We start from the raw sequence: 20,334 nt of genomic DNA, 5'->3' as shown, positions 1-20,334 counted from the left end.
GCAGTCCAGAATTCTGCATTTTAGCTTAGTCTTAAAGTGTAGGATATGCCATATTTTTCGCTCTGTAACACGCACCCGAAGATAATACGCACGTAGTTTTTAGAGGAGGAAAACAAGGAAAAAAATATTCTAAACGAAACAGTGGATGTATGATTTTTGTGGTTCATGCTGTGGCCACAGACATGTGATCTGACAGTGAGTTTGGAGTAGCCCAATGCAAAAATCCTGAGGATCCATGTGGATCCATGCTTTGTAACCACGTTTTTGCACCACTGCGGCCCCAGGCTACAGTGGGTGTGTTATTATTTTGGTGCAAGATGTAGCCATGGACATGCTATGTGATCTGATTGTGAATTTGGGGTGACCCAGTGCAAAAATCCTGAGGATCCATGTGGATCCGTGCTTTGTAACCACGTTTTAAGTGGGGAGGGAAGGAAAAGTACTCAAAGGGTGGAGAAGGATGCTGCTAATAATGAAGAAGAGGGGTATAAGGGGAGAACGCTCCTCTCCTCTCCCGCTTTGCTCCTTTAAAGCAAGCAGGCTTTCTGTCCCTCTCTCCTCCCCACTCAGTGGCTCTTCTACTTTGCTGTTTCAAAGCGAGCCACGGAGGAGGGAAGGAAGGGGAACCATGGATCCTCTGCTCACGACTGCAGCAGATCCCCCCCGCCACCCATAGGCATTCCCTCCATAACACGCACAGACATTTCCCCTTGCTTTCTAGGAGGAAAAAAGTGTTATGGTGCAAAAAATACGGTAGTCTTGTTCTAATACATATAATAAGATAAGAGTAACTTACTCGGTGATGTCTCCCAACCTGATAGGTACAAAAAGGCTAGTTTCAAACCCATTGCATTTTGTAAATCAATACCCAATTTATACTGAAATAACAGAAACCCAAATTTAACTACTTCGTACAACCATTTCATTTGACTTCAAAAGGCCATATTATTTGACTATGAGACTGAATTATATTCTTCATTTTTAGCAGACGCCTTATGTATGACATGAACTATTTATAATGCCTGCTTACTCCAAGTGAGTTTTTTCTATACCTTTTTTTTTTACTTCAATTTGAAGTGAAAGATACAATATAGAATTCAAATGCCTTTGCATTACATGTGTTTTTAAACATTGCTACATTCCAAAATACGACTTGACAAACAGTTTTGGAATAGTTCTGCTACTTTACATTCTTGCTCTTTATCCTTTGTTTTCTTTTTCTTTTTTTTTGGTATAAAGGTTAATACATTGGGTTAAATGACATGTTTAAAATATGAAAATATGTTTCCTGTAGTTATCAGTTCTCTTTTCTGTCACTATTTTACTCCCTGTGTGTGTGTGTCTTTGTGTGAAAAACTATCAAAGAAACAGAACTTTCCTGCTGAAAGTAAGAAAAATCAATAATTTTGGAACAAATGTTGGTATGTCTTAGCTGCTTCCTCCTTCAAATCCTGGTTTCAGTGCCTCAGAAATATCCATTCAAATGGATGATTAAAAATAATACAGAAAGAAAAGATTTATGAAGTATGATCTGGGAGTGATAATGACATTATATAAGGGAATGTTGGGAATTTTTCTACTCCAGGACGGTGTCATATCAGTAAAAAACAAGACCCTGATGTCACAGCCCAAAGCACGTGTCCACACACATCAGGAATCACAAGCATACATCAGATGTACATCATCCGAATGCACCCATTTGTCTGCATTTCATCGCTTCCCCTGGGATTTACATCTCCATTCACTTCCAAACGCAGACGGAAGACGCATTTCAATGTGCATTCCATTGAAAGTAATCAACGACTCCCACAGCAAATCTGATTCATGCGGATGGCTCCTGATACATGCAGAGGACTGCTTTTGCTAGTGGATCATATCATTAGATTGAGTGACAAGTGTATAATCTCCACCAGATCTTTGGCATTTACAGTGAAATCGCAGTACGCTATATTGCTGGGGGTAATAATTCCTAGGGAAGCAAAGGGGGGAAAGTGCTCAATACATTGCACATACTAGACTGTGGTTGGCTTAAGAAGAGAATGACGTCAGAAGAAAGCATCTGCAACTTCTTGGATGGTTTTCTCACATCCAGAGAGTTCTTGTTGGCAGTCTTCATCTTAAGGAAAGGTTGTGTTTTCAGTTGGACAATGTGTGCTATGACAACATGGGATGGGACTGTCACTGGATTCACCCTGGTCAGTTGTTACTCCTAGAGAGAGAAAATACATTTTATTAGAACATCTGACAACCAAGTAGGAATCACTCTTGATTCTTCGATTGACTAGAAGGATTATTTTCCTAAGTGATAATTTTGATTACAGTGCGTGCAGGCAGACGTAACATCCCACAGAACTGAATGCTGTCTAGACAAGCATCTAAGAAGAAATATTATGGTGGCCCAGGAAGAAAAGTAAAAAATGATTATGGTCACAGTCTTACTTGGAATTAATGGGATGTAAGAGTATGGGACGCGGGTGGCGCTGTGGGTTAAACCACAGAGCCTAGGACTTGCTGATCAGAAGGTTGGCAGTTCGAATGCACGTGACGGGGTGAGCTCCCGTTGCTCGGTCCTAGCTCCTGCCAACCTAGCAGTTCAAAAGCACGTCCAAGTGCAAGTAGATAAATAGGTACCGCTCTGGCGGGAAGGTAAACGGTGTTTTGATGCGCTGCTCTGGTTCGCCAGAAGCAGTTTAGTCATGCTGGTCACATGACCCGGAAGCTGTACGCCAGCTCCCTTGGCCAATAAAGTGAGATGAGCGCCGCAACCCCAGAGTCGGTCACGACTGGACCTAATGGTCAGGAGTCCCTTTACCTTTACCTTTAATAGTATTTTAAGAAGCACGAGCTGCTGCAGCAAACAGCAACCACATGTTGAGTTCTCCCCTTTCCTGCTCTGTAATGTTTACTGCAATTTATCCCATGTCTGATTCTTCTATTGATTAGAAGGATTATTCTTCCCATGTGATCAGCCTCTCTGTACCTGAGAACTGAGAAGCAGTCAGTGTAACACCATTTTTTAAAATAGATCTAGGAAACCATAGAGTGGTTACCTTAAGGTGTCTTCTGGGAGAACTGGTGGACAGCACGGTCAAATAAAAAAATACCAAGGATATAGAAGAAGTCTTGCAGAAGCAGAACCAGCATGGCTTCACCAACCTATTAGTTCCCTGGCAGGGCTAAGAAGTGCATAGATGGAGGTGACCCAGTTGACACTACACACTTAGATTTTCAAAATTCTTTTAACGACGTACCTTACGAAAGATTCCTGAATAAACTTAGCAGTCATAGACTAAGATGAGAGGAACTGGGTAAATAGCAGGAAGCAGAGAGTAGGCATACATGGACATGGAATTAAGAAGTGGAGTCCCGCAGCAGCAATATTGGGACGTGTTTTTTAACTTGTTCATAAATGATCTAGAGCAGTGGTTTCCAATTAGGGGTCCAGGTACCATTTTCAAAAGTATGGGATCCATGGCACAGCTTTCGAAAAATAGGGGGTTCTCAGTAATTAGCTAATTGGGAACCACTGATCTAGAGTTAAGAGTGAGGAATGAGGTAGCTAAGTTTGATGATGATATCAATTTGTTCCGGATGTGTAAAAGAAAAAGAGATTGCAAAGAGCTCCAAAGTGAGTGAATGGGTAATAAAATGCTAAGTGCAATTCAATGTAAACAAGTGTAAAGTGGTATCACATTGGGGGTCAAACACATTGTTAATATACATTATTCTCTTAATCTCATGTATATGCTCTTGGGGTCTAAACTGCCATTGAATGACCAAGAAGGAGACCTCAGGGTCATGGTGGATATCTCCAAGATGATATCAGCCCAGTTTGCAGTAACTGCTTAAATAAAGATGAATTCCATACTAGGGATCATCGAGCAAAGGATTTAAATATTAATTTAGTTATTTCACAATATTTATATATCACTTGATTGTAAACAAAAATCTCAAAGAAGTTTAATGAGAAATAAATCTGCCACTGTCATAATACAATGATAGAAATCTATGGTACAACAACACTTAGAATACTGTGTACAGTTCTGGTTGTCTCAGTCCCAAAAGGATATTGTGGAGTTGGAAAACGTTTCGAAAATAGAATGCAGCAGCTACCCTATGAGCAAAGGTTTCAACATTTTTTCGGGTGAGGGGGGTTAGTTTAGAGATAAGGTAGGAGGAGATTAGAGAGAGGTACGTGGAGTTATGTATAGTGTGAAGAAAATGGATGGAGAGACATTTTCCCTCCCTATCTCCTAACACTAGAAATTATGTACATCCAGTGAAGATGAATGTTGGAAGATTCAGGACAGACAAAGCGCTTCAACACATTTTCTATCCTGCTATATTGGGCAACATGTCCAATTGGGCAATGATATCTTGGGAGGCGGGATGCGGGTGGCGTTGTGGGTTAAACCACAGAGCCTAGGACTTGCCGATCAGAGGGTTGGCGGTTCAAATCCCCGCGATGGTGTGAGCTCCTGTTGCTTGGTCCCTGCTCCTGCCAACCTAGCTGTTCGAAAGCACGTCAAAGTGCAAGTAGATAAATAGGTACCGCTCTGGCGGGAAGGTAAATGGCGTTTCCGTGCGCTGCTCTGGTTCGCCAGAAGCGGCTTAGTCATGCTGGCCACATGACCCGGAAGCTGTACACCGGCTCCCTCGGCCAATAAAGCAAGATGAGCACTGCAACCCCAGAGTCGGTCATGACTGGACCTAATGGTCAGGGGTCCCTTTACCTTTGCCTATCTTGGGAGGCAACAGAACCCATAGAGAATAGGCAGGCAGACAAACCACTTTCCACAATACATACTAGATGCATGCAGGTATGAAGCGAACCCATTCTGCAAATATGTATTATAGGGTTGCATGAACTGGGAAAGTGGGATTGGTCACAACTCCTTACTGCGTGCACATGTGGTCGCAAGCATGCACTTACTATCTTCTCAAGGCTAGGCACACTGAGCATCTTGCTCCAGTTGGAGGAGCAGAAGAATGCGCTGCAGCTGCCTGGCCACCACTGTGTCACCTTTTATTTTGTTTTAAGTGCAGCAGCTGCCACACAGAACCAGCTGCCTGGCCAGTGACCTCATGGCCACTGACATTCAGGCAATGACTTCCTCACAGACCAAGGCTTGGTGCATGGCACTGTTTTGCTTGCTCTAGCTTGCTTTCCCCTGTGGCAGATGTCTTCAATACACCTTTGCCACCACTGCAAGAGGTGAAGGTGGAACTCTGTATGCAATGTTAGAAACATAAATAAAAGCTTTGTCAGGAACATAATCTTAACGGCAATAATCAGCCATACCGAGAGAGAGTAAGGGCTTGCCATGACTTCAGCAGCAGCTAGAGTTGCACTGCCAAAGCTCTGCTAAACATTTTGTTGCCATTGCTCCTAAATATTTAAAGCATGGTCCCTGTAGACCTGTATCGGCCATAAGTGCCACAAGGCACCTGCCGCAGTAGATTAAGGTATGCAAGAAAGGATTTTGCATAGTTTACCTCTAAACCAGTAACCTCCTGCAAATTAGCAAGTTCCACTTTCAGTTCTGAAATCCCTGCCTCTGAATCTGATATCATTATCAAGGTATCATCAGCAAAAAAACTTATGGCCTGTTTTTCATCGCTGATCATAATTTCTTTAATGTCATAACTGGCACTTATCTTATATGCTAAAGCCTCAGCCACAATTGTAAAGAGGAAGGGGGAAGGAGACAACCCTGCTTCATCACCCTCCTCACTGCAACCACAAGTCCAGCACCTTGACCCTAATTGCAGTGACCAAATGAGAACACATTGTTTTACTAGATCTAAAAACCTCTGACCAAATCACAATTTTTCTAGCAGTTTAAGAAAAAAAGGGCCATTCAAGACTATCAAACGCCTTGTGGATAGCCAACAAGACTCCTGCCCCAGGCCTCAGACAAGCTCTGCACATGCATGACCATGTTTGTTGTTGTCGTTTCGTTGTATTCGACTGTTCATGACAATGCCTGCCTTTCTAAGCACCTATGATCTAGGAGGACTTCCCATGCTCAAGTGTCTCTTGGCTCAAATCCTGATGGATGTGGCCCATCTTGCAGTCCTTGGCCCTGACAATTAAGATTCTGCACACTGCTCAAGGTCTGCACACACCTCTCACTGCATAGCAATAAAAAATGATCTATAAATGTTTTTGGTTGAGAGCAGGTGAGAAAGCTGGAAGTACTCAGTTCAGAACTGTCACTGACTGGGGCCACTGTTTTAGTGGGCTTTGACACCTTCCCTGGGCCTTCCGCCATCACGGACCTTTCTTCTTCCTCCAAGAAGTCTGAAGAGAGCAAAGGATTCATGCATCCATCTTGGTTTACAGCCAAGCCATGTTGCAAGCAGTCTCTTTGTTAAGTATCTATTTGCGTGACCAAATAATATAGGTGATTGGTTAGCACAAAAACTACCAGCTAGAGACACTTCCAGATGGTCCCCTCTTGCCCGGATGGAGGTGATGTCACTGGTGAAGATAAGAGAGCAGCAGACGTGAGGGCAGTTTTTGTCTTGGGCTGGGCTTACTCCCTCTGTATGCCTAATCTGAATTTACAACTTTGCTCCCAAGCTTCCAAAACTAATGGGGGAGAAAGATCTGTTGGGGTGTTGATGCTGCAACACCTTCCAGCTTATGCCCAGCCTGTATATATGTGTAAATAAAACCATATTGTGATAGGAATTTTATGGTTTTAGATATATAGTAATGTTCATAACTCCACATACATGGATCAGTACAGGAAGGCAGACCTGGAACCATTTTGATTCCTAAACTGACCAAATCCTTTCTCTGCAAGGTCAAAAATGGAAAAGCCTCCCCATTGTCTCTTCCTTTAATCTGTGTTTGAATAAGGTGTGAGCCTGTGACCTGGCCCAGGAAATAAGTATTTTAGCATTACAAAAGAATGGCCAGGCTCCCCAGAAAATCCAATCAAGTAACCTGCTAGACAGGAGATAAACAAGGAGAAGAGAAAAACAACATTTAAATTTCTGTGATGTAGGTGGGATGTATCTGAGGGGTGGTCTTAGGTTACACCCCTTCTGTGATGTATGCATAATGTTTCTGGGGGTGGTCCTGATCTAGAGAAGGGGAATTTCAAAAGTCTTTATAAGGCCTTGCAGGCCATTGTTCTGGGTCCTCTTCCTCTCCTGCGTGTGAGGGGGGTACCCTGTTGCAACAGATCAATAAAGATCAAGCTTACTAGCTGCTTTGCTTCTCAATATTCTCTGGTTGGCCTCTGTTATTTTCTCCTACCAATAGGGAACCTATGTAAGGACTCTATATGGGCTCTTGGATACCCCATAAGGGAAAAGGGCATATTTTTATTTACAACAATATACAGCACAGTTGCCAATAACCTTCATTCTAAGGAATGCAGACTTGAAATATGCATCCTTGAAATATGTCTGCTTGGACACTGGTGTGCATGTAACAGTACTGTGACTGATCTAGCAAACATTAGTTTGTGATGAAGGTCATAGTCACATGTAATGCTTAAAACCACTTTCGGGCATCTCTAGTGCTATCTAGCTAACCATCTGAATGCTTGAGTAAAAGAAGAAGAAAGGCATGTAAAATGCCAATGAGCTAATGGAGTCTGAACTAACCATGTACAAGACTTCAATGAAGATGCTGGCCCAGGATGCCACAGCTGTAGGACTGTGCTGTAAGGCTCTAATTCCATGCACACTTAACCCCATGCACTTATCCTATTAAACAACTTACTAACTTGACTAAACATGCAAACGCTCGGCATTGTCGGCCAATTGGTGTCAAAGAAAGACAGAACTTTCTTTATGTATGCTACTACAGCAGCAAGAATACTCATCACAAAGCATTGGAAGACTCAAGATCTACCCACCCTGGAAGAATGGCAGATGAAGGTGATAGACTATATGACATTGGCTGAAATGACCGGCAGAATCCGCGATCAGGGGAAAGAGACGGCGTTTGAAGATTGGAAGAAATTTAAAATTTATCTCAAGAAATATTACAAAATTGACGAATGCTAAAATGTTGAGGTTTTTAGAAAGAAAAGGAGATTACAGCGACAAAAGATTAAGTAAAAGAAAAGAATAAATAAGGGACAAATTGGATAAAATTAAGTTTAGGATTTGCTGAAATAATTTTGGAAATTGGGATGTAGAAAGGGGAGGTTTGGGGGAGTCAGAGAAGTGAGGTTTATGAAAAAAGGATATGAAATTATACATGTTTGTTTGTTTGCTTCTTTATTTGTTTGTATTGTCTATAAAAAGTTTTGTAAAACCAATAAAAAAATATTTTTTTAAAAAAAAAAACATGCAAACGCTCGTGCTATATACTCCTGCAGGATGTAGTGCCAACTAACTTTTGCTGGATTGCTCGCATTAAAGGATCATAGAGGGGCAAGGAATCTCAAAGGTCATCTATAGTTCCGCCCCCTGCTGCTGAAGGAAATCCACTAGTATCCCTGCTAGATGGATCAGCCTCTGCTTAAAAAAAACTTCTACTGAATGAGACCTCCTAAGGCAGTCTGTTCCACTGTTGAGCTGCTCCTATCACAAGGAAGTTTCAAATCTTTTCGTGTGTGTTGGAATTTGTACCTACTGGCCTGGGTCTTACCCCTCGGGCCCTTCTAATATTTGAGATGGACATTATATTGTGTCTCACTCCGTGCTTTTCCAGGCTAAACATACCCAACTCCCTTCAAACTTTTCTCCCTTGAATCTATAGTTAAATGCTACCCCATTCAATCACTTAACATTTTTGGTTACCAGTAAGCAACTATAGTTATGGATATGGTGATTATCACACAGTGGTCCAGATTCAGCTGTTTATTTCTGCTAGTAGCAGCTACTGCAATGAGTGACAAGGCTTCCTCCCCCTCCCCCAGTGCCCCTCAACTGCCTTGGGAGGTGTGGGTCAGGAAAACCTTCAGAACAGCATGCTGGCAGAGGAGATGGCAGGTTGTTCTGTCTGGCAAGCAGAGATGCTGATGTAATTATCATAACAGCACAACACTGAACAGAGATGGCTCACGGGGAGTGTGCCTGTTGCAGTTACACCGGCTCAGAGCTTATGGGGTGCCCAAGTAGGCTTTGCCACTATTATTCCAATGGAAGGTGAGAGGCGGCGGTGGCAGCAGATTTTGGAGTCATCCATGAAACATGAGATGCCGAGGTCTGCCACAACTGAATCCCAGCTCATATCTATACCATGGGGTAAAGGTAAAGGGACCCCTGACCATTAGGTCCAGTCACAGACAACTCTGGAGTTGCGGCGCTCATCTCATCTCGTACAGCTTCTGGGTCATGTGGCCAGCATGACTAAGCCACTTCTGGCCAAATAGAGCAGCGCATAGAAACGCCGTTTACCTTCCCGCCAGAGCGGTACCTATTTATCTACTTGCACTTTGATGTGCTTTCGAACTGCTAGGTTGGCAGGAGCTGGGACCAAACAATGGGAGCTCACCCCGTCGTGGGGATTCGAACCGCTGACCTTCTGATCGGCAAGTCCTAGGCTCTGTGGTTTAACCCACAGCACCACCTGTGTCCCAACATCTATACCATGGTTGTACCCTTATTTCAAGAATATTAAATTACTTCATTGGGTGCTACTTTTATATAACTGGTGCTACACAAGAATTGTGTGGCTCTTGTAACTGTCATGTACATATGCAAAAAGAGCTGCTTGACCAATTTGCACAAGGTTAAAGGTAAAGGACCCCTGACAGTTAAGTCCAGTCGCTGACGACTCTGGGGTTGTGGCGCTCATCTCGCTTTATAGGCTGAGGGAGCCGGCGTTTGTTCACAGACAGTTTTTCCGGCTCACGTGGCCAGCATAACTAAGACGCTTCTGGCGCAACGGAACACCGAGACCAGAGCAGCACACGGAAATGCTGTTTACCTTCCTGCCGGAGCGTGCTTTCGAACTGCTAGGTTGGCAGGAGCTGTGACAGAGCAATGGGAGCTCACCCCGTCACAGGGATTCAACCCGCCAACCTTCTGATCGGCAACCCCAAGAGGCTTAGTGGTTTAGACCACAGCGCCACCCACGTCCCTCCAATTTGCACAAGCAATCTGCAATTCCAAACCTTACAGAGTAAACTACATAGTAGTTGTTTAAGAAAAATTGCTCATGGACCCAGAAGTTTAAGTCCTGAAATCTCCTAAACTCACCTTGGCACTTAAAACTGCAATATTACACACAGTTATTTGGGAATAGGCTACATTAAGCTCAGTAGTGCTTAGTTCTAAGTAACTATGATCAGGATGCATGACCACTGCAACAATGCAGGGGGGGGGTTGTGTTTGGGGGGGCGGGTAGTTCAACCAACTGCAACCAAATTGGTTATTATCACCATTGATTTATTCATCACCTTCTAACTTAGATTATAGGCAATCTTATTGTCATAAAGCATTTGTCTCATGTCCTCCTTTTGCATTCTAAAAGTAAAAGCATGCACCCTTCAAAAAAGGCTGTCAAGGAAACCTCGCGTGAAAAACTTGTTTTGTTCTTTGTGCTTGATTTTATTTCAATCTGACCACTAACAAGGAGCAACAAAGTATTGGTACACCAATATTGTGCAACATTTTACATTATAATCCTTTTATTTTTAATTCTCTGCATGTACACACACACACACACACACACACACACACACACACACACGTAATTATAAACAGAAACAAATTTTAGCCGAAAGCTTTTATTGAGCAGCAACTATTCTGTTATTTATAAGCCCGTTTCCTCTCTCACAAAGAGACCTTTTGCAGGGTTCCCTCCCCCTCCTGCCTCCCTAACAGCTGCTCTCAATGTTGTATCCTGAGTGATGATGAGGTTCTGAAAGTGTTTTTTTGGAACAGATGGCTAGGAGAGTGCTGGGGAATGTGCCAGCAGAAAGCTGGGGGTGTGCCAAATCCTTCAGTGACTGAGTGCTTTGGGTTCCAGCTCGCGTGCCTTTCCCCTGCCCTCTGCCCTGAGTGGCGCCAGCAGGACTTCCCAACTAGCATTCTGAACATCTGGAGTCTGGGACTGCCAGGAGAGCAAGAGAGGCGGGGGGAGAAGGAGGGGGGTGGAAAACCCTTCCTGCTCCAGCTCAGCTTCCATCTACTCAACAGTGTTGCTCGCAGCACAGAACAACTAAGAAGAACAAAAAAGGAGCACACATGTGGGTACACACACAACACACACACACACACACTTGAAAGTTAAGCAGTGGCAGGTCAATAACCTCCCCCAACGGCTAGTCACTGCCACATTCAGAAAACTAAAGAAGCAAGCAATATTGCCTTTCCAGCACTGGAGTCAGAGTGGCTGGGTGCTACAGAGAAGGGAAAGGGCAGCCAAGAAACATCTAGCTTCTCTCTGATTGTGATGCACATGAGATACTTTCCGAGGATCACATTCTGCTCCTTTATTGCTCCATTTCACAAAGAAATTTGAATGCAATTCGCAGGATGTTGCTGGTTTTTCAAAAAGGTGACACAAACCATATAGTGTCAAAATGAACCTAGTAGCAGTTACAGGCAGGTAGCTGTGTTGGTCTGCCATAGTGGAAACAAAATTTAAAAATTCCTTCCAGTAGCACCTTAAAGGTAAAGGGGAAAGGGATCCCTGACCATTAGGTCCAGTCGTGGCTGACTCTGGGGTTGTGGCGCTCATCTCGCTGTACTGGGCAAGGGAGCCGGCGTACAGCTTTTGGGTCATGTGGCCAGCATGACTAAGCCGCTTCTGGCGAACCAAAGCAGCGCACGGAAACGCCGTTTACCTTCCCGCCGGAGCAGTACCTATTTATCTACTTGCACTTTGACGTGCTTTCAAACTGCTAGGTTGGCAGGAGCTGGGACAGAGCAATGGGAGCTCACCCTGTTGCGGGGATTCGAACCACCAACCTTCTGATCGGCAAACCCTAGGCTCTGTGATTTAACCCACAGTACCACCTGCATCCCATCCGCCACCCACGTTGTTGTATGAGCTTTCGTGTGCATGTACATGAAGAAGTGTGCATGCACACAAAAGCTCATACCAATAACAAACTTAGTTGGTCTCTAAGGTCCTCCTGGAAGGAATTTTTTTATTTTGTTTCTATTCTAGTAGCCTTTGTGTCCTGTGTCCTGTTTGTTTGTTGTACACACAGAGTTGATATATGGCAAATCTTTGTACAGTGGTACCTCGAGTTACATAAGCTTCAGGTTACAGACTCCGCCAACCCAGAAATAGTACCTTGGGTTAAGAACTTTGCTTCAGGATGAGAACAGAAATTGTGCTCCGGCAGCGCAGCAGCAGCGGGAGGCCCCATTAGCTAAAGTGGTTCTGGAGGTCCGGTTAAGAACGGACCTCCAGAACGAATTAAGTACTTAACCTGAGGTAGCACTGTATTGCCAATTAAGGGTCTGAAGGAAGGCGTTGGGGCAGAATTAGATATCATGCATACAAAGGGCCCCTGGCAAATATCTAGGGCAAATATCTGAGAATCAGGGAATGATTAACCATTATGCTATGAGTACCTCGAGGAATGAATCTGGCGTCTTCTCATGGACAAATATCTAAGCAGTTCTGCACATTACGATAACTCAAGGAAACAACCATGTTACACCAGTTTTCCAACAGCAAATACATAAAATTATATACCCACACCACCCACCCCTTGAAACCTTGGTCTAATTGAGATTCCCAGACCTCTCTACATGCTTGCGTAAAGACGTATGGGCATGCATTTATTACATTCACCCTTTATATATTTGCTGTGAGAAACGCTGGTGTTTCCTGCAGGAGTCCTAAGGGAATTTGTCTCACCCTGCATGAAACTATGCAACTATCTCAGGCAGAGTTGGCCATCAAAGCAGTGTGGCCTCCAGGAATATTCCAGCTGGCCTAGGGGAACAATATCCTTTACCTCAGTCCTACAAACAGCAGGGTCAGCTTTGTGGTCAGAATTTTAAGAGCTAAAGATATCCATTGAAGCACAGCAGCTGCACGTTCAGACTACAAATGCAGCAGCTGACTGCTGACAGGAGCCTATTTGTTTGAACGCAGATCACACGGATATTACATTAGTTGCACTGGCTCCCACCTTGTTCCCAGGCTCAATTCAAGGTGCTGTTCCTTACCTTCAAAGCACAGGAGAGCACCTTCTTGTCTGTAGCTCCCCCAAACTGTAAAACTGCTGCAGGGAATTCAGCACACCACCTCACTGTGTGCTTTTATTGAGCTGCAGACAAAAGCACTTTAGGTGTGCATTTTATGGAAATGCTTGCAAATTCTGACTGCTCAGGTTTGTTGATCTGGCTGGTTGTTCTTAGCATTTATTACTGCTGGTGACCAGTTGCTTATTAACTTGTTATAACAGTCTGATAGCTATTTTACATTGTTTTGTACTGCAAGCTCCCCTGAGGGTTCAAAGAGGATGAAAAGTGTGAGGTCAATAATTCCAGTAACTTTTTTGCTATGCTCTGAATGCTCACGGGAACTATGCAGTAGGCAAGGAAGCGAGGCCAAAGCTCAGTGGCAGAGCAGATATTTTTCATCTACAAGGTCCCAGGTATAATCCCCAGTGTCTTCAGATAAGCCTGGGAAGGACATATGCCTGGGAACAACCTGGAGAGCTGGTGCCATTCATAGATTATACTGAGCCGATGTACCAAGGGGCTGACTTAGTCCTATGTTACCAGGAAAGAGCCACACTTTATTTAGTCTGCTTTATCAATGATCTGCTTCTTCTCAACCGTCATTCCTGCAACAACTGCTGTAAGAGAAGTTCTTGTGTGTGCTGTGAGAGATAAAGCAAATGAAATAGTGGAAGTCTCCCATAATCCTCAAAAGCTGCATCTCTGCACAATTTACCTTGCCTCCTACGCATCGGCCTCCCCCAAGAGTAAGTAGATAATCTGGTGGCAGGAATGACGATTGGAAATTTTCGGTTACCCCCATGAATTTCCCTGCACTCAGAGGACACAGTTAACTGACCAGGATTTGTGTCCTGTCCTGATAGATGAGCCACCAAAACCAGCAACTTTTTCTAGGAGCAGACAATGCTTGTTTTTATATCATCAGAAGTAAACTTTTTTCTGAGCATAAGAGTGAAATGGGCCTCTGATTTAAATCAGAAACATAGGCTCTGTCTTGGCTAGTGTTTCTATGTTCTACCTCTACAGCTGGAGGCATTGTGCCTCTGAAGAAGTGTTGCTAGGAATCACAAGTGGAGACAGTTCCTGTTTGTGGGCTTCTGGTTAGCCACTGTAAGAATCAGTGTTAGAAACCGAGATAGGAAAGATAGGAGCTAAATGGCACCTTAAAACCTAGGTTGGGGACTCAACAACTGAATGTCTAGGCGCACTTTTTTATAGCAAGAATACAAAGCTGAAAATGAACTGCAGCTAAAATATTGCATTCATTTTTCACATGGTGTAGTCCTTCCCCTGCCCACCCACCTAATATTCTTAAGAGGGGCTCTTCTCCGGTCTTCAGTAGATGGAAGTGGGGAGGCAGGAAAAAGGTCCTCTTTTCCTTCTACTCTGCAGTTTTAATCTGAAATCTTAGGCACAGTACGGTACCCAGAGCTCAGAAACTGCTCGCGCTAATGAAATTCCCTGTCGCAAAATGCGCCTAGAGCAATGGGAGTTTCGGACACTGGTAAGAAAGGATGCTGGAATTGATGGCCTTTGGTCTAATCCTGCATAGTTCTTATGTTCAATTTTCTCCTATGGAGGGGGGGCAGCAAGCTTTTCAAAGCTGACTGAATGATGGCCCTCTAAGAGAGAAGCATAAAAAAAATATATCTTTTTTAGTAGCTTATTAAACTCCTTATTTTTTAATTCCCAAACTACCTCCAGCACTCAATTAAACATTCACCCATACTGAACTCACCCACAGAGCTTAGCATTTTAGCACTGGAAGAAGTGAGATGGAGCACAACATTTATCTACAATTTCCTGCTGTAATAGCAAAATGGAACAAGGATGGGAAACAGTATTTCCATGCTGGGAACATCTTATAGATGATCGAACACAAAGGTTATACGCAAGCCGGTAAATGTAACATCTGGAGCCTCTGCCTGCCAGAACAAGCTCTAACCAGCTACATCTGGGGAGTGTGAAAAGCTTGCCCCGCAGTGGAAAAATGGAACAAGTCTGAAAGTGACACAGGGAGGGAAAAAGAGGGAGCAGACAGTAGTATTGCATTCTGCAGTCAGGTGGGCTTGCGGGAGACTGATTATATTGGCTGAATCTTTCAATTCACAATCAAATAATTTCCTATGGCTACTTAGTGAACAGCAGGCTAAAAACACACACCACACAGAAAGCATGTTAGTTTCCAGGTGGAAAAGAGAGGGTTTGTTTAAATAATCAAACTGTAGGACTAAGTCTCTCAGCCAGTACAGAAATGCTGTTGTACAATCAAAGATAAAATGGATAGATATCACACCTCTTTAACAGGGCTTTACATCTAACATGGACAGTGGACACAGATTACATATATAAAATATGAAGCTCCTTTTAAATTATATATTTAGAGACAGGAACATAGGAAGCTGCCTTATATGGAGACAGCCCATTGGTCCGTCTAACTCAGCATTGTCAGTGTTAAGTTGTGGGTGAACATATCAGACGACACAGCAATTCTTCAAACAGCTCTTGTTTATTCACAGGCCAGAACAGAACTGAACTGAAGGGTTCAGCCAGCCTGCTTATATAGAGCTGCACTACAATGCAACAGTAACCATTTTCTGTAACTATCCAATCACTGAACGTCACTTTCAATCCCGTATTTGCATATGTGGACCTGAGTGAAAACTATCTACAGTATCCTTCTGCTGGCCCAGGGTGAGAACTTCAGTACATAACAGTCAACATGGACTGGCCAAGGCTCATTAGTGTCTCCGATGGGAATCTTTGCCACGCACGCCTGTGGCTGTTGGGGGTTAAACCTAGGACCTTCTGCAAGCAAAGCATGCACTCTGGCACTGAGTTACAGCCCTTCCCATGCCACCCTTTATTTTTGAAAAATGCATTGTATCTAATGGTACATGCAAGATGCAGCTGGGCGACAAAAGGGATTTGCAAGCACTGCTGATCAGCTGATTGGTGGCATCTGCAAAGCCTGTTCCAAGCCTCTGCAGAGAGCTGCCCCTGGCACTTTGAAGTTAGGGTTTGAAAATGCCATCCACAGTGCAGGGACGTAGCTACCTGTTCTGGCACCCGAAGCGGTGGGGGTGGGGTGATCCGCCCATGGGGGCACCATGGCAATCCGTGCACGGAGTCTGCCTGGCGGACACAAGCCCCACGCTGCCGCTTCTGGCAGCACGTGGCCCCGAGCCGCCGCGTCACTCCCAGGAAAGACGCATGGCCTGGGCGCACTGCAGGCTAGGCCCAGTGGTAAATGGGGTGTGCCATTTTGTCACCCCCTCAGGGATGACACCTGGGGCAAAGCGGGCCACACACCCCTCCCTATGCTCCTCCCACAGCGTGCTTCAACCTGCACGGTTTAATTTTAAACCTGACATCACGTTTCATCCATGCAGTTTAAAATTCACCTGTCAAACTTCTCCCATCAGTGAGAGAAGCATCCAGCTTGCTCTCCTGATCCAAGCCCCTTCCCCTCAATTTATGGGGTAGATTCATTTTTTGACCTAACCTTGCTGTGAAAAAAGGCTGTTGCACCTGCCTGCAAATCAATGCTGATTCTGCTATTGGCTTACCCCATATGTACATTTATTCAATTCAGCCAGGCATGTCCAAAGTCCGTTCCGAGGGCCTAATCTGGCCTGCCTGTCGATTTTATCCGGCCCCTGTGGCAGTGTATGTCCTGGGGTAAAATCCTTAAAAAAGCTCAACTTTGGTCGGCCCTTACGCATGTTCACTTCATTAAATCTGGCCCTCTTTGGAAAAAGTTTGGGCACCCCAGAAAGCCTTTTTCTTTTCTTCTTTTCTTTTCTTTTGCCAATTTTTCAAAGCTAACAAATTGCTCCAGGGGAGGCAACTTTGTGATGTCACAGAGGTGAACCGCCAGTGATCCATGTGCTTGACTACGGCTGCAAATGCACAGAACAAAGTTTCTGGCCCTGATGCTAATTTACATTCCCTCCACAATCCTCTGATTTAGCCATGCTGATCTACCAATAAGTCTCTGATGGAGAAGAATGGGGTCGTATTGCTGTGTCTATTTATAAACTACATTTTAATGAAATGATTGCTAGGATAAACAGAAATCACATTGTTCTGGGGAGCAGGTAACTCTTAAGAGTCAAGAAGTATCCCTCAAGCTTAGCTATCCATTTGCCCATTAAAACCCAGCTGATTTATTACCCTGCATGCAACCGAGTCTGAAATGCAGACAGGAAGTTCATTCGTAGTTTACAGATCTCTTTTTGTCATAAAACCCTGAGCAAAGGCATCAATCTCTCCTCTAATTTATCCATGTCATTTTCTGGGTGGAAAACTGACCGAATACTTGGTTTCCTCCTTAGCATAGTTTGATGAAGATTTCAACTAATTGACTAAGGGTTTTAAGTTAACCTAAAGGAATGCAGTGCATGACAGGTTTCTTGTTTATCTTTAATATTGGCATTTGCACCTCTCTTTTAAGTGTCTGTTCACATGGCAATGTTGTGTAGTAGTTATCCTAGTGTCAGGCTAGGAGAGGAGAGATCTCCATTCAAATCCCCTTTCATCAGTGAAACTCACCGGGTAATTCTTGGCCAGTCATTCCTGTCAGCATTATCTGTCTCAGGGAGTTGTTACGAGAATGAAAATGGAATAAGGATGCAGCCTTAAGCTCCTGGTATAAAAGGCAGGATATCAATATTTCTAAAAGCCTCCAGATGATTGCTTGGTACTTCCCAGCATGCTATTACAGAACTGTGCCATATGTCTGGGAAACCCAGTTCACGCATAACTTGCCCTTGTGTGTTTTTAGATCCCTGTGAGAGTCCTATAAATCATAGGTAAAGGTAAAGTCATGGACGACTCTGGGGTTGCGATGCTCATCTCGCTTTACTGGCCGAGGGAGCCGGCATTTGTCCACAGACAGCTTCTGGGTCATGTGGCCAGCATGACTAAGCTGCTTCTGGAAACCAGAGCAGCGCATGGAAACACCGTTTATCTTCCCGCTGGAGTGGTACCTATTTATCTACTTGCACTTTGACGTGCCTTCGAACTGCTAGGTTGGCAGGAGCAGGGACCGAGCAACGGGAGCTCACCCTGTCGCGGGGATTCGAACCACCAACCTTCTGATCAGCAAGCCCTAGGCTCTGTGGTTTAGACCACAGCGCCACCCACGTCCCCATATATATCATATGGGTGCACAAAAAGGCAAGCATAGGGTAGCTCCAGGATGATAGACAAAAGCGTGGGGAAAGCCAGTGGGTGAGCCTTCTTGACAGAGGGGGAAATGCTAATTCAAGATTGCAACCTGCTAATTCAGGGGCCAACATAACATGTCAGTACTTGGAGGGTAAAGAAGCAGTTCTGACAAGCCTGGATTCTGCTTTGGATGTCCATACTAGACAGGCTGGTGCCACGTCTGGGTTTTTTTTTTTTTTTGGCACATTAAATGGATTTTCTGTAGTCTGATAAAAGCTGGAAAACACAGAAGGACAACATTTTGATGACCCTTGGGAGCATCCTTGGTTTGGGAGTCATCCTCATGGCCTCCTGCATGGGAGCACACTCTCTGTTCATGGGGGTGAAGGTGTTGATATTTCTAAGAGGAGACACCAGAGCACTCAGTCCATGTTTAAAAGAATTTGTTCCTTTATTACTGCCCTACAAGTAGTGCTGCTTCACTCACCATAAAACTTTAGCTTTCCCTTTCAACCCCTGAGTATTCATTATCTCACAGCCTAAATTACACTAATTGCCCTCTGTTTGCTGCTATTCCAACAGAAAGAAGTTACCCAAACTAGTCATTCTGAAGAAGGCAAGGCCACAGTGGGGGCCTCATTAATCCTCAAGAGGCAGAACCTACAATTCTTTCTCACGGCCTCCAACCTGCTCAGGTGCCAGGGAAGTGAGAACAGCAGCCCAACCTGGGGTGTGTGTTTGTGTGCAGTTTGAAGCCCTGGCAAATACGCAATGTTGCGATACTCTCAAGCCGATCAGGTGTTCAAGTCTCAGGAAGGGAAATGGGGTAGTGTTAAAAATTGCAGTTCTACCACTGGCGGCGAGGGTTGGTTCAGAGAGAGATTAATTGCCTTGTCTTGTTGCCTTATGCTCCCCTCCTCAGAGATTACATTAAACAACACTGAAAAACATAGTTGAATAACTGTGTTTTTATGGTTTGCAAACAGTGTCCTAGAGATGGCTGTTTTCAGGGAATATAGCAGCATAGCTTCATCAATATTACTCTTGTATTCAAACATAGAAAGGAATGCAAGTGAAGCATGTAAATAAACTTCCATTAGAACGTAAATAAAAAGGTGAAAGGATGCAGTAGACTGGAGAAAGGCATAAGCGTAAACAACCAACAGCAAAAAGAACCAGCAAATGTTGGTAAGACTAAAGAGGTTACGCATCCATTTATAACTGGCTGTCATTTTATCCTCCCGAAACATACCTTCCTTTTTTTAGACCTCCCTTCCGCTTGCAAGGTCCTAGTGCACTGCTCCACACATTCCGAGAAGCTCATGTTACTGTGGTCGGCACTGTAATCCAGGTTGGCTAGTCTAGCCAAGGAGAGTATATAGTTACATGCTATCCTCAGGATGGCCAGTTTGGATAGCTTCTGTCCATAGGAATAGCAGGGAACCTAGAAAGACCAAGAAGAGCAAATTAGGGCGGATCATCAAAACTCAACACTTGAAAGGCTACCAGGTACACCTGTTTGCTCCTGTTTCATCTTGCGAAATATCGACGGGCAACTGCAGATGTGAAACTGTAACATTACCATAGATAGCAATGATAAAACCTCAGATGATGAGCCTCTGTGTTATACAACATGCAGCTGTTGGTAAATAAATAAATCAATCATCATCATCAAATTTCTTGCTCCTTTTATTTGCAAAGGGGTAACAATCCTGTTCTTGCTATTATATAGGACAAACATTACATGTATAAATAAATAGTCAGATGTTGCATATTCTACTGAATGTATGGAACTCAAGCTATTGTCCATGCATAAACCTCAGATGGGACTGCTATAGAAACCATTGATTGACCTACATCATTCCAGGCTTGCAGCTGCAGACATCTGCCAACTGCTACAGAAGCTACCATGGTGAAGCCACGAGATCAACCTAAATGTGTTGATGCCACTGTGTGAACAAAAACAACAGTAGCAGCAGTTTTCAAGCACTTATTTCAGAAGTCTGCATAACTGACCAAGGGAGGCAACGGGGCAAA

At 44.0% G+C, this 20,334-nt stretch overlaps 1 protein-coding gene across 2 annotated transcripts in view; it reads right to left on the bottom strand.

The window, feature by feature from the left end:
• Positions 1 to 847: 847 nt before the first annotated feature.
• The window catches only part of ATOH8 (atonal bHLH transcription factor 8), a 30,380-nt gene continuing 10,893 nt past the window's right edge, over positions 848 to 20,334 (bottom strand). Inside the window, exons 2-3 of one of the 2 annotated variants that reach the window (XM_081191889.1) lie at positions 19,550 to 19,741; positions 848 to 2,209 (exon numbers count right to left, since the gene is read on the bottom strand). In XM_081191889.1, coding sequence (XP_081048015.1) covers positions 2,204 to 2,209; positions 19,550 to 19,741 — 198 coding nt within the window. In that variant the 3' untranslated portion in view covers positions 848 to 2,203. Of the gene's footprint in view, positions 2,210 to 19,545; positions 19,742 to 20,334 lie in introns of both variants that reach the window. The other variant, XM_081191888.1, reaches the window with a different exon arrangement.

Source organism: Podarcis bocagei (genome assembly GCF_964188305.1).
Source record: "Podarcis bocagei genome assembly, chromosome: 4".
Classification (NCBI taxonomy): Eukaryota; Metazoa; Chordata; class Lepidosauria; order Squamata; family Lacertidae; genus Podarcis; species Podarcis bocagei.
The sequence above is the reverse complement of the archived record's forward strand: the minus strand, read 5'-3'. Positions and strand labels throughout refer to the sequence as shown.